Source organism: Festucalex cinctus, chromosome 19 (genome assembly GCF_051991245.1).
Source record: "Festucalex cinctus isolate MCC-2025b chromosome 19, RoL_Fcin_1.0, whole genome shotgun sequence".
In the NCBI taxonomy this organism is placed as follows: domain Eukaryota; kingdom Metazoa; phylum Chordata; class Actinopteri; order Syngnathiformes; family Syngnathidae; genus Festucalex; species Festucalex cinctus.
This window is the reverse complement of record NC_135429.1, coordinates 2,334,830-2,353,490: the sequence shown is the minus strand read 5'-3', so window position 1 is coordinate 2,353,490 and position 18,661 is coordinate 2,334,830. Positions and strand designations below refer to the sequence as shown.

Genomic DNA, 18,661 nt, shown 5'->3' with positions numbered 1-18,661 from the left:
TTCACACACGCCGCAAAAGGACGTGACGTCAGCCCATCATTCAAATGTTTCCGCTTCTTACACTATAGCGCCGCCCCCTGGCCTGTCATCAGGACTGCAAAAGTGTCGCGATTTACGCCACTCGTGTCAAAGTCAATCACGTGAACCAACGTTATTTCGTTTTTATTCTTTTAATGTTCTATTTTTCTTTCATTAACAGGATTGTTCGCAACAATTTCCTCTACGTGTGTAGTTAGTTAGCAGGTTGTGGCAGTTGAAGCCGGACCGGAAATGCATGCCAGGTCGTCTTCAAACGCCAAGCTGTCGCCATCTCCTGGTCAAGTCTCTGCAGGGGGACAAATGCACAATCAAATACTAAAAAAAATTAAAATTAAATAGACAGCAACGTCACGATGACGCGTACAAGTCCACGGCATCAATGTCCAAAGGAGAAAGTGCTGCATAGGTATAACAATCGCAAGGAGGCGCCACCTTGTGGCGTGGTGCCGTACTGCAGATGTAATTTTGTGTTTGGCCAGTAGGAGGAGTTGTTTTACTAATTATAATTTTTAAAAAATTAATATGGGATTTCATTCACACCTGGGATTTCATTCTTTTTATAGCCTATTCATTTTTTGTTTACATATTTACCAGTGCATGCATAAAAGTGCCACTAAGTAATCGTTTTTTGTTTTGTTTTTTTTAATTTAGTGTTTTACATTTTTGGCGGAGATTTTATCTCCACTAATCTCCGTTTTCCTCGAGAACCGAACAATGAGGGTGTTAATTAATCAAGAGGCAACTCGAACGACGTATGAGGAGGCGGAGAACAAACGCGCGCGCGCCTCCGCGAGGGGGCGCCGTTTGCGACACAACACCTGTTGTCGATGAGGAAACCAAATCAACGCTCAACAACTAGTTTGCAGAGTCAAGTCACTCACTTTGTACTGTCAGAATTTATGATCCGTGTAAGGAAAAATGAATTGATCACATAGGTTAATATATTTTCATCGGCATTATTGGGTTTTATTCCCCTCAAATTGGTCGTGTAGCTTTCAAGGGAGTTAAAATTTAGCCTGTTGACGCACGTGACCACAAGAGGGCGCCAAAACTACATTAATCGCGGAGGACCTTTTACAAACGCGGCATTTTTAATACGTAATTTTTCTTCATTTATTCTTTTACAGGTTTGTATTCTCTGTATTTTCCATTTTCTTTTCTATTTAATTCTTTTCCATTTTTATTTGATTTTTTTGTATTTTGTTTTATTTTATTTCTAATACTTTGTATTAGCGCTGTTCATTTGAAATTGAATTACAATTACAAAATCAGCAGAATCATAAAAAAAAAGATTAATACTAATTTTTGAGTTGTTTAAATGTAGACATTTGAACCTTTATGTTAAAATAACTAATAAATTTGGTTTCATCCAAAAGGAACTTGCGTAATTAGTGTTTCAAGAATTTTTTCTGTTTTTTGTTTTTTTACGCTTGAGCATTTTCTTGTTTTGTACAAAAATAAATAAATTATCATCCTACTGCACAGCGCACATGCTGCACTCCAACTTCAAGTTTTTGCCAACATAAATAATTATATATTATAAATTATGTTTGGTCCAAAAGGAACTTACATAATTAGTGTTTCTATTGTTTTAAATGTAATAATTTTTTTAAAATGCTTAAACATTTTGTTTTTCCTACCAAAAAAATAATCATTCAAATAATCGTGATTGTTTTTCCCATAATTGAGCAGCCCTACTTTCTATTGTGTCACTTGAATTTTTATTTGATTTAAAAAATAAATAAATAAATACATAAATAAAGACCATGTATAGTAAGGCAAATGCCTTACTATACATGGTCTTTTTTTTTTTTTCCCCAAAACGTCCATGTATAGTAAGGCGTTTAAAAAAAAAAAAAAAAAAAAAAAAAAAAAGACCATGTATAGTAGGGCGTAAAAAAAAAAAAAAAAAAAAAAAAAAAAGACCATGTATAGTAAGGCGTTTAAAAAAAAATAAATAAATAAAAAATCGACCATGTATAGTAAGACCTTTAAAAAAAAAAAAAAAAAGACCATGTATAGTAAGGCGTTTGAAAAAAAAAAAAAAAAAAAAATAGACCATGTATAGTAAGGCGTTTAAAAAAAAAAAAAAAAAAAAAAAAAAAAGACCATGTATAGTAAGGCGTTTAAAAAAAATAAAATAAATAAAAAATCGACCATGTATAGTAAGACCTTTAAAAAAAAAAAAAAAAAAAAAGACCATGTATAGTAGGGCGTTAAAAAAAAAAAAAAAAAAAAAAAGACCATGTATAGTAAGGCGTTTAAAAAAAAATAAATAAATAAAAAATCGACCATGTATAGTAAGACCTTTAAAAAAAAAAAAAAAAGACCATGTATAGTAAGGCGTTTAAAAAAAATAAAAAATAAAAAAAAATAGACCATGTATAGTAAGGCGTTTAAAAAAAAAAAAAAAAAAAAAAAAAAAAAAGACCATGTATAGTAAGGCGTTTAAAAAAAATAAAATAAATAAAAAATCGACCATGTATAGTAAGACCTTTAAAAAAAAAAAAAAAAAAAAAGACCATGTATAGTAGGGCGTTAAAAAAAAAAAAAAAAAAAAAAAGACCATGTATAGTAAGGCGTTTAAAAAAAAATAAATAAATAAAAAATCGACCATGTATAGTAAGACCTTTAAAAAAAAAAAAAAAAGACCATGTATAGTAAGGCGTTTAAAAAAAATAAAAAATAAAAAAAAATAGACCATGTATAGTAAGGCGTTTAAAAAAAAAAAAAAAAAAAAAAAAAGACCATGTATAGTAAGGCGTTTAAAAAAAATAAAATAAATAAAAAATCGACCATGTATAGTAAGACCTTTAAAAAAAAAAAAAAAAAAAAGACCATGTATAGTAGGGCGTTAAAAAAAAAAAAAAAAAAAAAAGACCATGTATAGTAAGGCGTTTAAAAAAAAAAAAAAAAAAAAAAGACCATGTATAGTAAGGCGTTTAAAAAAAAAAAATAAATAAAAAATCGACCATGTATAGTAAGACCTTTAAAAAAAAAAAAAAAAAAAAAAAGACCATGTATAGTAGGGCGTTAAAAAAAAAAAAAAAAAAAAAAAGACCATGTATAGTAAGGCGTTTAAAAAATAAAAAATAAATAAAAAATCGACCATGTATAGTAAGACCTTTAAAAAAAAAAAAAAAAAAAGACCATGTATAGTAAGGTGTTAAAAAAAAAGAAAAAAAAAAAAGACCATGTATAGTAGGGCGTAAAAAAAAACAAAAAAACGACCATGTATAGTAAGGCGTTAAAAAAAAAAAAAAAAAAAAAAGACCATGTATAGTAGGGCGTTAAAAAAAAAAAAAAAAAAAAAAAGACCATGTATAGTAGGGCGTTAAAAAAAAAAAAAAAAAAAAAAAGACCATGTATAGTAAGGCATTAAAAAAATAAAATAAAATAAAAAAGACCCTGTATAGTAAGGCATTAAAAAAAAAAAAAAAAAGACCATGTATAGTAAGGCCTTTAAAAAAAAAACAAAAAAAAAAAACGACCATGTATAGTAAGGCGTCTTTTTTTTCCTCCTTCAAAACGACCATCAGTGATTTATATTATCGATGCTTTTCAGAATTGGCTTGTTAAAAATGCTCTGTGAGTTTTTACGACAGCAAAAAATATTCTTTCCAAACAATACTGGCATGGTTGTGTGTTGCAACTGAACTGAAAAAAATAAATACATCACCAGTTCATCAGGTATTACAGCATAGAAATATATTTTTTAATACACATGAAATACAGCTTAGTCAAATGTTCTTATTTACATCATTTGTATTATTTATAGTGCATTTTCTCATGTCGCCACTGCTTTACATACTCAACAGTGAAAACACATTACAGACAAACATTTCATCGATTTCATTACAATGTTGACTTGGAGCGGACGTGGCAGGAACAATACGCGACGTTTTCATGATTTGTACATCTGCGGCTCAGACTGTAGTTATGAAACTGACGAGTGTTTTCAGTCACTTTACCCATGCTACAGATCAAGCTGTTCGACCACAAACTGGAGACACAAATCCTTGCTTGAAGCACTAATATACAACAAGTCGTCTATACAGACGTGGAATTGAAGCATAACAACAATTAGGATTCAGGCTGATAAACCAATCGAACACAACTCTTGACTGATTTAACGATTGATGAATATGTGTGATTTTTTTTGGTCATAAATGTGGACAAAGGCGGAAGTGTATTGCATTCACCTAAAAAAAAAAAAAAAAGGCACCCGTTTAAAGTCGACAAAAATAATAATAAACCCCATCGACTGTATGTGATTCAAAGACAGGACTTCCAAAAAAAATATACTTGCTGTATTAAAAACAATGAAACGCATTTTTGTCAAAATTAAAAAAAACAAAACAAAAAAAAAAACATTCAGAAAAAGCAGACAAAAGTGTATTATGAAACCAGAAAAAAAAATTCAAGAGAAGTCCTAGAAAAATAGAAAAAAATATCTTGAAAAACAGAAAAAAAAAATGCATAAAATATTCATAAAAAAAAAAATCACCCCATGAAAATGCAATACACTTCCACAGACAGGTTTGTAAAACTTTTAAGACAACAATGATTTTCACAGTCATTCATTGTGGAAATTCAAGCAAAAAAAATGACATCTGTTCATCTGAAAATACTGTTTTTTTGGGAGGGGATCACATTCATGAAAAGAAATGCAGTCAATGTACTTTGAGTTGAAGTTTTCCATGATTTTTGATGAAACATTAAAACAAACTTATTAACTCATTCAAACCCAAAGACGTATAAATACGTTTTTCAATACTTTGTTCTTCATTCCCCAAAACATATTTATGCGTTTTTTTCATTTTTTTTCAGTTTTTTATTTTTTTTATTATTATTTTTTTAAATGCTAAAGCATGAAGAGGTTGTTTAAAGCAATGGTAGTCATTGCAAAAAACGGCCAACAGGTGGCAGAAGAGTATAAGAGATCAGCCAGGGCCATTTGCAACAAGCTCTTTTTGCCAGTGTTTTCAACACGTTTGTGAATAATGATGAAACTATTCTAATGCTAATCGCTGCAAAATGGAAACGGATCTGTTTTTATAGCAATAGAACAGAACATTCTGCGGACCTTGCAAAGTCAGTCAAAATCCAGTAAAACAGGAGCAAAAGGGGTTGCTTCTGTGAAAATGGCTGGGAATGAAAGAGTTAAGAATAACTTGAAATCAAACTGACAGATGTTTTGTTTCATATTTATTTTTGCGGAATTAGTTTCCCCCCCCCCCCAATATAATTTTGCCTTTAATTGAATAAAAATGATATTTTCTGCTACAGTATTGATAGTTACAGTCCGTCACAGTGCAGATAGAAAATGAAGCGAAACCTAAAACAAACAAAGCAAATCAACACAACATTCGCAGTGGTTAAGTTAGTCGCCTGCTATCAAGCCAGCAAAGTTTGCTTCAAAACGAGCAGCAAGTAAGGAAACCATTTGGCGAGTCATGTCCTCATCATCACCAGAAAACAATTTCATTAATCAACCCTGAGAAATGAAAAGGAGCTAACATTGACGGCCAAAAACGTTTAATAATGATCAGTAAAATCATGACGTATGCCGCCATGAACGGTAAATGACGTCAACTGCATTTTTTTTTCATTATTATTATTTTTAATCAAAGTGTAGTGCAAAGTCTAAGTACAGCGCTGCCTGGTCAATGGGTTGTGGAATCAACAACACTAACTATGGCCAGCAGATGGCAGCATTGCGTCTCTTTTCAATGGACTGCCGGTGTTTGGAATTCTAACGAAGCATGACGGCATCTGATGAAATCAAACCTTTTCAATGATTGTAAAATTTCTAGAAGAAAAACGGAATATTTCGGATAAAAGTAAAGTGGATAATACACTTGAATATAAAGTCAGCAAAATGTTAGCAAGAAGGCTCCTGCAAGAAGACAAAAGTACTGTAAGACCATGAAAACGGTTGTTACTGTATGTGAGGCCATAAAATGGCAGCCTCCATCCTCACCTAAATTATGTTGCTTGAGGTCTCCTAACCTGAGTGATTTGATTGGGGTGGGCACAAAAGAATCAAAGGAAGTCCTCAAAACCATGTTAAGTGACTGCAATTTCTTCCAACAGAGACTCATAAAAATGTAAATGAAATCAAATCTTTTTTTTTTTTTTTTTTTTGCATGACATGGGTACAGTGATTGATCACGTCACAAATGTGTCATTTTTGATCAGTCATGAATCAGAAGGTGCATAAGTACCGTCTACAGACATTAGTGGAAGGTACTTGTACGATCAGAAATGCTTTGGAATCATTCCTTGGTTGCCATTATGACCGTTTGCTGAAACGCGCCACTTCACAGTGTGCATTATTGCAACCACTGGGAAAAAAAAAAAAAAAAAAAAAAAAAAAGTTTTCTGTTCTGATGTGAACTGCAAGCATTCATGTCAAACCGAGAAAAGTTCATTTCTCATGACAGCTGTGTTGCGGAGTTCTAAAATAAGGCTGTGGGAGTGGTCACAGCCAACTTCAACCGTGGCCAATCAAAGCAACTCCTTTCAAACCCGAGCTCACACATTCCGATTGGCTGAATTTGTCAACTCCATTTTGTAAACAGCCGTTGCTCAGGAGATCGAGTCTGTCGAATTTCCATTGCCAATTTGTTCAGGAGCGTTTTTTTTTCCCAACTACTAAAACTATGATCATAGTCTTATACTCATTCATCCCTTCTTGTTGGAAAAGTTAAAATTGAAAAAGTACAATAAAAGTACTGCATACTAAAACAGTAATTGCAAAACAAATACTGGGTGTTCCTGCGCGTTTTGGCCTCTTGGGGGCAGCGTGGTGCCATGCATCCATGATATACTCGCTTACAATGAGAACAGAAGAACATTGCCATTGAATTCTCTTCAAATATAACTTGTTTCTCACAAATTGGGAAGAATTTGTGTCTCCACAGAATTTGTGTATGAATATTGGTTATTGGAAGGACTATTACTCCCGAAGTTGATGCTAACTTCCTGTTAGCATTTATATGGGATCCTCCATTCGCGTTAGCGCGAGGCTCGCGATGTGTAAAAAAAAAACAACAAAAAAAACGATGTATGTTTTGTCTTTAAATACACACTGTATAAAATTCTCCTTATTGTGTGTTTCGTTTTACAGTTAACTCCAACTGGAGTGTCGTTAAACAGCTTAAAGGCGCTTTGGAATGGCACAATCACACTGATTCGCTCTGGAGTATAAAGACTATGAAGTCTTGCTGTTGTGTATTGTTGCTACATATGGTTTGCAATGTAGTCAAATCATGGTATTTATAAAAAAAAAAAAAAAAAAATGCCAGGTGTCATTTATTTATTGTAATTTACTTTCATGCTAAGCTATCTAACAGAAAGAAGAAGCAGAAGTTCCACAACTCATTAGTGGAACGGTGATTTTGGGTGCGAGACCGAGCCCTGCTGCTCTTCATCGAAAAAAATTCACCCAAAAATATGACTTTGCAATTTTTACTCCAGAGTGACTTCTCGTCGGAAAAATACAGTATTTCAATTTGCTGATCCCAAATTTGAATGTCTTCTTTCAAATTGAAGTCAGCAAGCAACAGCACTGCACATAAAGCGGCATAAAGCTCAGCAAACGGTCAACATGGAAGCATTTTCTCAAATCGTAGTTTCCATGACGCACCACTAGGATATGACAAATGCAAAATTGCACGTTTTTGTCTTTATGCCAATTCGTTGTACCGTGTTCAGTTCATCGACATATATCCAACTTCACTTGTAGAGCATCTGCAGCCGGCTGGTGTGACAGTTATTGCGGCTGATTTTGTTGTCAGGCTGGTAGAGGCTGGAGGAATTTCCAAACGACGGGGGGGCGGCGTGCAGCTCCGGAGCGGGTGCGGGGTACCCCGGCGGCGGGGCCAACGATCTGGGGTCGGTGGGGGGGATGGCGAGTGGGGGGGTGCTGTGGTTTTGATTGGAGACGGTGGACGGTCTTCTCCGCGAGCGGAGGGCCTGTCGCTCAGAGAGCTGGTTCCGCAGCTCCGAGACGCGTTCTTCTTTCTGAGGGCAAATCCGTGACATTTATTTGCTATCGTGTTTTCTTTGCGTCCCCGCTAGACCAAACTGGATTCTGATTAACTCATTTGCTCCCAAAGACGTTTTTTTTTTTCCAAACGACCATGTATAGGATCGCGTTTTTTGTTTGTTTGTTTTCCCAAACGACTATGTATAGTATGGCGTTTTTTGTTTTTTGGGTTTAAAAAAAAAAAAAAAAAGACCATGTAAAGTAAGGCGTTATTTTATTTATTTTTTTTTCAAACGACCATGTATACTAAGGCGTTTTTTTTTTTTTTTTTTTTTTTTAAACGACCATGTATAGTAAGGCGTTATTTTATTTATTTATTTATTTATTTTCCCAAACGACTATGTATAGTATGGCGTTTTTTTTTTTTTTTTTTTTTAAAAAGACCATGTAAAGGAAGGTGTGTTTTTTTTTTTTTTTTTTTTTTTTTTAATGACCATGTATAGTACGGCGTTTTTTTTTTTTTTTTTGATTTTTTTAAACGACCATGTATAGTAAGGCGTTATTTTATTTTTATTTTTTTCAAACGACCATGTAGTATGGCATTTTTTTTTTTTAAAACGACCATGTAGTATGGCATTTTTTTTTTTTAAAACGACCATGTATACTAAGGCGGTTTTTTTTTGTTTTGTTTTTTTAAACGACCATGTATAGTAAGGCGTTATTTTATTTTATTTTTTTTCAAACGACCATGTAGTATGGCATTTTTTTTTTTTTTTTAAAAGACCATGTAAAGGAAGGCGTTTTTTTTTGTTTTTTTTTTAATGACCATGTATAGTACGGCGTTTTTTTTTTTTTTTTTTTTTTTTTTTTTTTAAACGACCATGTATAGTAAGGCGTTATTTTATTTTATTTTTTTTTAAACGACCATGTATACTAAGGCTTTTTTTATTTTATTTTTTTTATTTTGCTAGAGCATACAGAAGGCTTTGATGCCGCCTCGGAACTGAAAAGAATGCTTGAAGCAATGGTAGTTATTAGAAAACCGGCCAGCAGGTGGCAGCAGAGCATAAGAGATCCCAGGCCATGTTGCAAAAAGCTCTTTTCACCAGGAATATGTATAGTTGTCTCACTTCTTGTATAATCTTCTGCAGCTCCTTGTTCTCTCGCTCCAGCTGTCTGGATTTCTCCTCATCGTTGTTGTTCATCGATGAACCGGTCTTCATGGTCTCCTGGGCGTCCGATTGCCACTCACCTCGTGTGATCAAACGTCGCATCTGCAAAGCATGCACTTGCTGTTTTACAAATGATCATTAGACTGCATGACAGCGGACCTTCCCGTGTTATAATAAAAACATGGCTAATCTTATGTTATGATTACATTTAGCCTCTTATTTGGATATCAGAACAACTGCAATTACGTTTCCTTGCAGCAAATGGAAAGAAGCCAAACTGTCTTTACAGCTGTGTAATTCAAATGTGACCAAAGAGGAAAATGATGAATAGACTCCGAGGTTGACAAAAGAGAGCACGTTTGGAAAGTAGTAGCAAGACAGAAACACTCGACAGGTCATTATGTGATATTGCAGCTCAGATAACGTGGGACGTTTTAATCCGCATGACGGGCGACAGCGATGTCGTTTTACCTTGGGAACAAACAGAACCACCAGGGTGATGTAAACGGAAAAAACGATGGCCAGGGAGGCGAAGGCGAACGAGGCGTCCTGCTGAGATGACAGGATCATGGTGACGGGGGCCGTGATCAAACAAAGCACCTGAGGAAACGAGAGATTGATAGAAAAAACATTGGTAGAAGGTTTCTGTTGTTTGCCAGCTTTACAAAGAAAGCTTGTTTTTGTCTAGGAAAAAAATTGATTACTTTTTGGTGCATTACACGTGTAACTAAGATTCCACGGTGTTAGGTGTTGGCAGTAGGAATGTAACGATATCCAAACATCACGATACGAAGGTCACGATACGATAATTATCATGATTTTGTGGGGGCGTTGGCGATATTTAAAAAAGATCACAATATTGTAAAAAAAAAAGAAAAAAAAAGCTCATACTAAAAAAACAACAGCACAATATTGTAATGCAAACAAACCACATACAATCAGTAATAACAACAGTTTTCTTACCCCTTCATCTGACAATTAGCATATTTTTCAAACATAGAAGGCCAAAACATCCCTCATGAAAATTAAATTGCACCAATAAAATAGCCACTAGAGGGTGCTAGAACTGCACAAATGCAAATCAACCTGACTTTTTTTAACAGATGTGTTCCTTTTAACTCATTTACTCCCAATGACGTATAAATGCGTTTTTTAATGTTCTAAGTGTCCCAAAGACGTATTTATACTTTTTTTTTTTGTTTGTTTTTTTTATGCTAGAGCATACAGAAGGCTTTGATGCAGCTTCTCAACTGCAAAGAACGGTTGCAGAAATGGTAGTTATTACACAAACGGCCAGCAGGTGGCAGCAGAGCAAAGGAGATCAACCAGGGCTGTGTAGAAAAAAAAAGCTCAATTACTTCCAATTTTAAATAGATTTGTGAAAACTGATTAAACTTAACTGTCTTCTAATGCTAATTGCTGCAAAACGGAAACAGATAGAAACATACTTTTTTTTCCTGATGAAAGAAGAGACTTTAATCTTTTTTTTGATGCTTTTATAGCAATTGAACACAATATTCTGTGGGCCGTGCAAAATCAGTCAAAATCCAGTAAAACAGCCGGGAGCGAACGGGATTGCGAAATGTGAAAATGGCGGCGAGTGAATGAGTTAAATATTGTGAACATGACGAGGACGATATTGTGGCAGTTTTAATATCACGATATCACGATTTTTATTGCCCTTGTCGTGACATCCCAAGTCGGCAGGGACGAAATAGAATTTGACAAGATCAGACAGACAAATAAGAAAATATGCGCTCAAATATGTCATTGTCTGATTGACTTGGCGTTTCCATGCCCTCAAAGTAAAACATTTGTACCATCATCTACATCCTCCTCCTCCTCCTTGTTATTAACTCATTTGCTCCCAAAGACGTATTTATACGTTTTTTTTTTTTTTTTTTTTTTTTTAAGGCTAGAGCATTCAGAAGACTTTGATGTAGCCTCTGAACTGAAGAAAACGCTTGAAGCAATGGTAGTTATTACAAAAACAGCCAGCAGGTGGCAGCAGAGTATGAGACCAAACAGCGCCATGTTGCAAAAAAAAACAAAACTCTTTTCCCCACTGTTTTAAACAGATTTCTAATGAAACTTAGCTATATTCTAATGCTAATTGCTGCAAAACGGAAACAGATGGAAATATAATTAATTATTATTTTTTTCCTGATGAAAGAAGAGATGCTATTTTCTCTTTTGGTATGTTTTATAGCAATAGAACACAAATACTCTGTGGGCCTTGCAAAAGCAGTCAAAATCCATTCAAGGGATCGCTTCAGTGAAAATGGTTGGGAGTGAATGAGTTAAGTTTGCTTATGTTGACCTTGCTTGTGTTGTACTGACAAATAAGATTTCCTTATTTCTTTTCATACAATGTGGATTGAATGTGACTGAATCACCTTTTTTCGAAGGAAATATGTTATTTGTAATAGCAGCAGCGTCCATTTAGTAGATAATAAAACTACGGTGAGGAAGTAAACAACATAGTTATTTATGCAGTGACAGACACATCGTCTTGTCACAAAACAAAACGAATCAAATCCGACCCGATTTTGTGTGTCGCAATGCACGACAGGTTTGTATGCTGTCAAGCCAAAATGAATGAAAGTCATAACAATAGTGGAAAGAGAGCTGTGCTCGTCGTCTCCTTGGCTGTTAACACAGCGATGTGCTCGACCGCTGATTGCAGTCGAGTCAACAACAAAAAAAAAAAAAAAAAAAAAAAACTGTGAAAGAGACACCAGAGCAATCTCCTTCAGGGCCGAAACGCAATTACTCAGAGGCTGCTTACGACAAATCGATCCATCAAGCTGGACACTCTTGATTTTTCCATCCAATGGTAAAACGACTCGGGCATAAATGAAACCACGTCTGGGCAGTAAACATCTCACAGCATTCACAACAGAACTGAAAGTCACCCAACTTGATGTATCAAGGAAGGAACCCGCTCACTTTCCAAATAGCAGTCTGTCACCCACCAGAAGTGGAGAGTGACTTTTATTCACTGATCACTTACCGTATTTTCCAGGCGCACCTAAAAGCCTTCAATTTTTTCAAAAGCTGACCATGCGCCTTATAATCAGGCGCGCCTTATATATGGATCGATATTGAGCCGCCACAGGTGACCCTGCACGATCGGCGACGCGCATGCGCAGAAGATCCCGCCATCTTGGATCGCTAGCTAACGCTAATACAATAAAACAGCTGTTTTATTCATTTTGGGAGTTGTCAGAAAGCTGGTTTGTAATCTATTCATAAAGTTTGACTGACCTATCTGACTGTTTTGCTGACATTCCCTTTAGCGCAGCACCATCTAATGGATGCGTAACGTCACCCCAGCCTCTACTGTAGCGCATTATATATGGAAAAAGTTTGAAAATATGTCAAACATTGAAGGTGCGCCTTATAGTGCGGAAAATACGGTACAAGTGCCGTGTGTGACAACGTTTTGAATGACAGTAGAAGTTTACATGGCTAAATTAAGAAGACTGTATAAACAATGATGACGTAAAGAGGGCTAGCGTACAGGCTAAAGTACTTTCAGAAGCGCTAAATAATGCTTGCTCCCTGTTAAGGCCTAGATCAGGGTTGTCCAAACTTTTTCCATTTGAGGGCCACATACAGAAAATCGGACGGACGCAAGGGCCACATCATGTTATGAAGAGAAATTGTGTTTAGTCCTAAAAATTGTACAAATCATTGGTTTGTGCTTTTGCATATTTAGAAAAAAATGCTACAGTATATAAAGCAATTTATTTATAGTATGGCAGTAGGGTTATTATAGTTTTGGAATTTTTCATTTGAGTTTTTATTGTTTTGAGTTTGTTTTCTTTTAAATTTAGTTAGTTTTAATTGGTTTTATCGGTGGTTCTGTTAGTTTTTATTAGTTTTAGTTCTTTAATAAATGCTTAGTTTTAGTTTAGTTAGTTTCAGTATTAGTTTGAGTTTTTTTTATGTGTAGTATTGTGCGCAATATTTAAAAAAACACTATGGGTGCGACGTCATTATTCTAGTTTATATCAAAATAAATCTAAAAATCACATTTAAAATCATTCCCAAAGGCTCATTCATGACATTAATTACCAAAGACTAAAATGAAGGACATTTTTGCTATAATGATAGTTAGTTTTATTTTAGTTAGTTTTGTAAACATAAAATGTAGTTTCAGTTAATTTTCTTTTTTAAAAAACAATCGTTTTTATTTTATTTCGTTAACGAAATTGTTTTTTGAATTTTAGTTTTTCCGTTTTCGTTTACTAAAATAACCTTTAATAGCACCTGTGTTTTTCGACACTCTCCCTTCTTACTTTGACCATCTCCAAATATTTTTTGTTTTTATTTGATTTGAACTGAGTCAAATGCCATTTTTAGCACGTGTCGCGGGCCACTGAAAAATGGACGGCGGGCCGCAAATGGCCCCCGGGCCCCCGTAGTTTGGTAGATGAAAAATCTTGACCCAAAGTGGAAATAGAATGAGATTTTTTTTTTTTTTTTTTTAATCCAGATGACACGGATATATTGAAGGAAGGCAAGCATTCACTTGGCTAAGCTAATCTCCAGCAAAGGTGAGCAGCGCTGTCCTTTGTATGACTTCATTCCCGATGAGGAGGACAAATCACAACTCTATTATTTCAGGTTCCCGTGTAAGAAGTTGTCATTTTGTGACATATGACTCCATCTGCAGAAGCCATTTCTGCCCTTGCTTAAGTGCACAAGTTAGGCTTCGCCCAGAAAGCTGATGAAGCTTCCTCAGTGAAGTGTGAACGGAAGAAACGGTCGCCACGCATGATGAGGGAGGCCGCGTTGATGCAGGATCGGAAGTGAAGGAGCAAGTGTGCAGACTTACGCAGATGTGACAAACACGTTTGCCTGACTGTCAATAGCCATACGGCTAATCTGGCTTTTGGGTGAAAATAAATGCGCCGCAACCTTTGGTTAACTTAATCTGACATCGAAACAATTAACTCATTCACTCCCAGCCATTTTCACAGGAGCAATCCCCTTCCCTGGATTTTGACTGATTTTGCAAGGCCCACAAAATATTGTGTTCTTTTGCTGTAAAAATATGGAACCTATCAAAAGAAAGGTTAAAGTCTCTTCTTTCATCAGGGAAAAAAAATAAGTATATTTTGCAGAAATTAGCATTAGAACATAGCTAAGTTTCATCATTATTCACAAATCTGCTTAGAATTTTTTTTTTTTTCAAAATGGTCTTGGTTGATGTCTTATACTCTGATGCCACCTGCTGGCTGTTTGTGTAATAACTACCATTTCTTCAATCGTTCTTTGCAGTTGAGAGTCTGCATCAAAGCCTTCTATATGCTCCAGCATTAAAAAAAAAACCCAAAATAAATATCTTTTTGGGACACTTAAATACATTTAAAATAGAACGTATTTTCACGTTTTTGGGAGCAAATGAGGCAAGTCGAAGTACTATTTTAACAGTCGTCTTCATCATGCCGTTTACAATTTGACATCAAGACGACACCCAAAAATGCATCCGTACGACTATCCACATATCGGAAAGCTTCATATGATGCGCGACGTTTGTCCAACTCACCGCGACGTTATAGATGGCCATGCCCACAGCTCGGTGGTCGTTGATTTTCTCCGTGGAGATTGACTTGGTTTCGTAAGCCAGGAAGATGCCGAGCAGCAGCAATAATCCTTTGTAACCGTACACCACACCTGCACAAGAAAGATTATATATATATATATATATATATATATATATATATATATATATTTATATTAGGGGTGGGATGATACGGGTAAACCACAATTCGATACTGTGATGATATTTGGCTCACAATATCAATAATATCATGATACACAACATCTACAATTTTTGATACATTATCCAAATTTTTTTTGCAATATATCACAAATGCCCATAAAAAGGAAAATGTCTAATTATGCATTTATTCAATGGCAAAACTTTGCACAATGCAAAAAGTTCTGCATAGTGCCTCACTGCTTCTTCGCCTTTTAACTGTAAACATTGTAAAGTGAGACAAATTAAAGTGCATAAACATTTATAACATGACACTGCACAACTGGACACATGACATCGATATCTACAGTCAATCAATAATTTTTTGCGACAGAGAGCGCAATAATGTATTGCAATATCGATTTTTCCCCACCCCTAATATATATATATATATATATATATATATATATATATATATATATATATATATATATATATATATATATATATATATATAAACAAATTAGATCATCTGACATGATAGTTAGGATTTGACCGCTTTGATCTTTGCAATTTTCCAATTAACTCATTCACTCCCAAAGACGTATTTATACGTTTATGTTTGCTAGAGTTTTTGTATGAAGGCTTTGATGCAGTTTCTGACCTGAAGTGGAAGCTTAAAGCGATGGTAGTCATTACAAAAAAAAAAAAAGTGTGCTTCATCCGTTTCATTAATGGAAAAAAAAACAAAAAACTAAAAAAACGTATAAATACGTCTTTGGGAGTGAATGAGTTAATATCCATCAACAGTTGCAGTATAATAGAGCTGTGCGATTGCTGAAAATACGCGCTCAAAATGTTTTCATCGTCCTTCGTTCTATTGGGACCAAAACATAGCATCTGTGTGCGATTATGAGGGCTGGGCAGTTTTGTTGGACTCAAAATTGATGATTGAAGCTTAACTAAATCATGAAAAAAACAAAAAAACAACAACTTTTAGTTTAGTTCAAAGTAGGAAGTGTCTTTTATTCAACCTACCCAGCCAGGTGTTCATTTTTTCAGAGCTGCAGTGCTCCAGTAACGGTTGGATTAAAACATCCAGGTCTCCTTTCGGGGCTTCTCGGGTGAACTTCTGTTTACATGCAAAAAAAACAACAATACAAATACATCACACATGAGATGTTTAAGGCAAAAAAAAAAAAAGATTTCTTTGACAAAATATGACTTTATTTGAGGAATGTGAAATGTTGACTCTCAAATAGTTTGAGTCTTCTCATAAAACACGTTCACGTCAGGGCAAGATTTCATGTTGTGTTTCCAATAAGGACTTCGATTGCATATCATACGACTTGATGATCATACCTCCACCGTGATATGTAAGGGATCCACAATCTGCCAGATCATGAGAGACAAGAAGTCGATGCCAAGCAGGACGCCGACCGTCGCGTAGAGCTTCCATGGCTCCAGGTGCTGCAGGGAAAGGAAAGGCACAAATCCTCTCTCTTTATCTCATGTCGTGAAGGAGGGATTCATGAAGCCACAAACAGACCGGCCAGAGCCGCTCCCGAAACAATGATCCGTCACTAACTGAGGCCGATTCAATCTGCCCTCAAAGCACTGAGACAAAAAGACATCCAAATGGGAATACACACCCGACTGGCTTATTCAGAGAAAACAGGTGTTGCTTTATGTTCCTATGATTAAGAATAGAATGATTTCCTTGGATCAGGTCCAGCGTAATAAAGCGGCCATCGATTTTGTCTCAAGTTATGCAGATGGAAAATATGTCATCACTGGATATGGAGCCTCCGTTGCAACACAATGACGCACACGCACATTCATCGCGAGTCATCTGCTGTTATTATACGTTGTGTCGAATGTGGTCGAAGATTCAGCAACATTTCCTACATCTATCAAGAACATTTAGTTTGAGTGAAACCACAATAATAATAATGTATTCAATGAATTGATTTCTACACTGATTCAGAAGGTTCGATGCACGTTATTTTATGGATCAAATTCACCACACATCAGTGAAGCGCACAATCTCACTGCCAGACACCAAAATCGTGTTTACGCCACCTGCACCACAACTTAGACCAATTTTTTGTCAGTCTTGTTCCTATCAAATTGTCAGGTGTGCTGGGTGGGGTCTTAGATAAGATAAAGATAAATCGCTCTCGGACCGATGGAATGCCCTGCCCAGCATGTCATAACACAAGTCTGCAAAATTCCCAGCATGTACGCCGAGTACATGTGTGCTTCTAGATGAAATAGTTATTTAATTAATTAATTAATTAATTAATAATTAATTTAATAATTCGAAATATTTTTACATTAGATTATATACAGTATATTATATTATATATATATTAATATTTCCATAATTAATAATAATAATAAAAACCAGCTACTCATGATATATATATAAATATATATATATCTCATATCATATATCATATATCATATCATATATATCATATAAAAAAATATATCTATATAGATATCTATATATATATATCTATATCTATCCATCTATCTATCTATATCTATATCTATCTATCTATATCTATATATATATATATATATATATATATATATATATATATATATATATATATATATATATATATATATATATACACACACACACATATATGATATATAACTCCTCATGATTGACTTTCTGCTGCTAAGGTTATTCCTAAATATTCAGTCCGGTGCTGCATCTTTCTGTCAACAGTGAAAGTGACGTGACAACATACGGAAGTCGCTGTTGGGGCCAATCGGAAGAGTTTGTCGTCTTGGCAGGATGACCAAAAAAAGATGATACGGAACACTCAAGGGCAAGGAGTGGGCCAATTGTAAAATCATAGGGCGAGTCAATGTAAAAAAAAAAAAAAATAACAGTTGATTGGGGATACATCATCTCTTGCCCTTGGAAGGAGATGATGATTAAATAAAGCTGAAGCGGCTGCTCAGCAGAGAAGCTTGAACATCCGTACAGTCAATCGCGTCCTTTCACAATTACCTTCTTCTTCTCCTTCTTCTCGTCCTTCTTGGTGAAGACCGTGTGGACCCACCAGATCTTGGTGAACATGCTGCCGTATGCGAGGCTGAAACCCAGACCCAGCAGCCAAAGGCGGAACTATTAGAGAAGCAAAGACACGAGAGCTCACAATCTTGGATTAATACATCAAACAAATTAAGCAAATCAGCTTCACAGACACTTGCCATTATTAAGCCCTGTCAGAGTTTAATAGACTTTTCTTTTTTTTTTAAAGTGACCTTCAAACGGAATTAAACATCTCACAGGCTCCCTCACTTGGTGTCGACATTGTGTGTCTACTTTTGCTGCGGTTGTGGGCATCACAAGGGAAGACCTTCAATTGAGGAAGAAATAAAGACGGCAAAGGTAATTACTGCATCTTCTCCGATAAGTGGGTAGTTTCACAATTTCATTAGTTCATTAGTTCCCCTCAGGCTCAGGGGACAGCTGTGACACCTACACAAGCCTTGAGGTCACTTTCACCTCAATTTAACACATTCACTGGCAGCCCAGCAAAAATGCATCATTTGACGTCTTTTTCCGTCAATGGCAGTGAATGAGTTAAGATATCTATTTCTCGGAGAGGCCGTGTATATATCGCATATTCGAAATGAACAGTGCATTAACGTTATCCCAAAAAAAACAAAAAACGGTGCCAGACGATTTTGGAGCATTTTCACTCATCTTTCAAAGCAAAC

General features: G+C 35.2%; 1 protein-coding gene across 3 annotated transcripts in view; it reads right to left on the bottom strand.

Annotated features, from left to right (window-relative positions):
• Window positions 1–184: 184 nt before the first annotated feature.
• Window positions 185–18,661, bottom strand: part of gabbr1b (gamma-aminobutyric acid (GABA) B receptor, 1b) — a 108,372-nt gene continuing 89,895 nt past the window's right edge. For 2 of the 3 annotated variants that reach the window (XM_077507747.1, XM_077507749.1), the window contains 7 exons: window positions 17,946–18,062; window positions 16,277–16,384; window positions 15,953–16,046; window positions 14,762–14,889; window positions 9,676–9,804; window positions 9,163–9,306; window positions 7,302–8,067 (listed from right to left, as the gene is read on the bottom strand). In XM_077507747.1, coding sequence (XP_077363873.1) covers window positions 7,780–8,067; window positions 9,163–9,306; window positions 9,676–9,804; window positions 14,762–14,889; window positions 15,953–16,046; window positions 16,277–16,384; window positions 17,946–18,062 — 1,008 coding nt within the window. In that variant the 3' untranslated portion in view covers window positions 7,302–7,779. Of the gene's footprint in view, window positions 326–7,301; window positions 8,068–9,162; window positions 9,307–9,675; window positions 9,805–14,761; window positions 14,890–15,952; window positions 16,047–16,276; window positions 16,385–17,945; window positions 18,063–18,661 lie in introns of those variants that run through there. The other variant, XM_077507748.1, reaches the window with a different exon arrangement.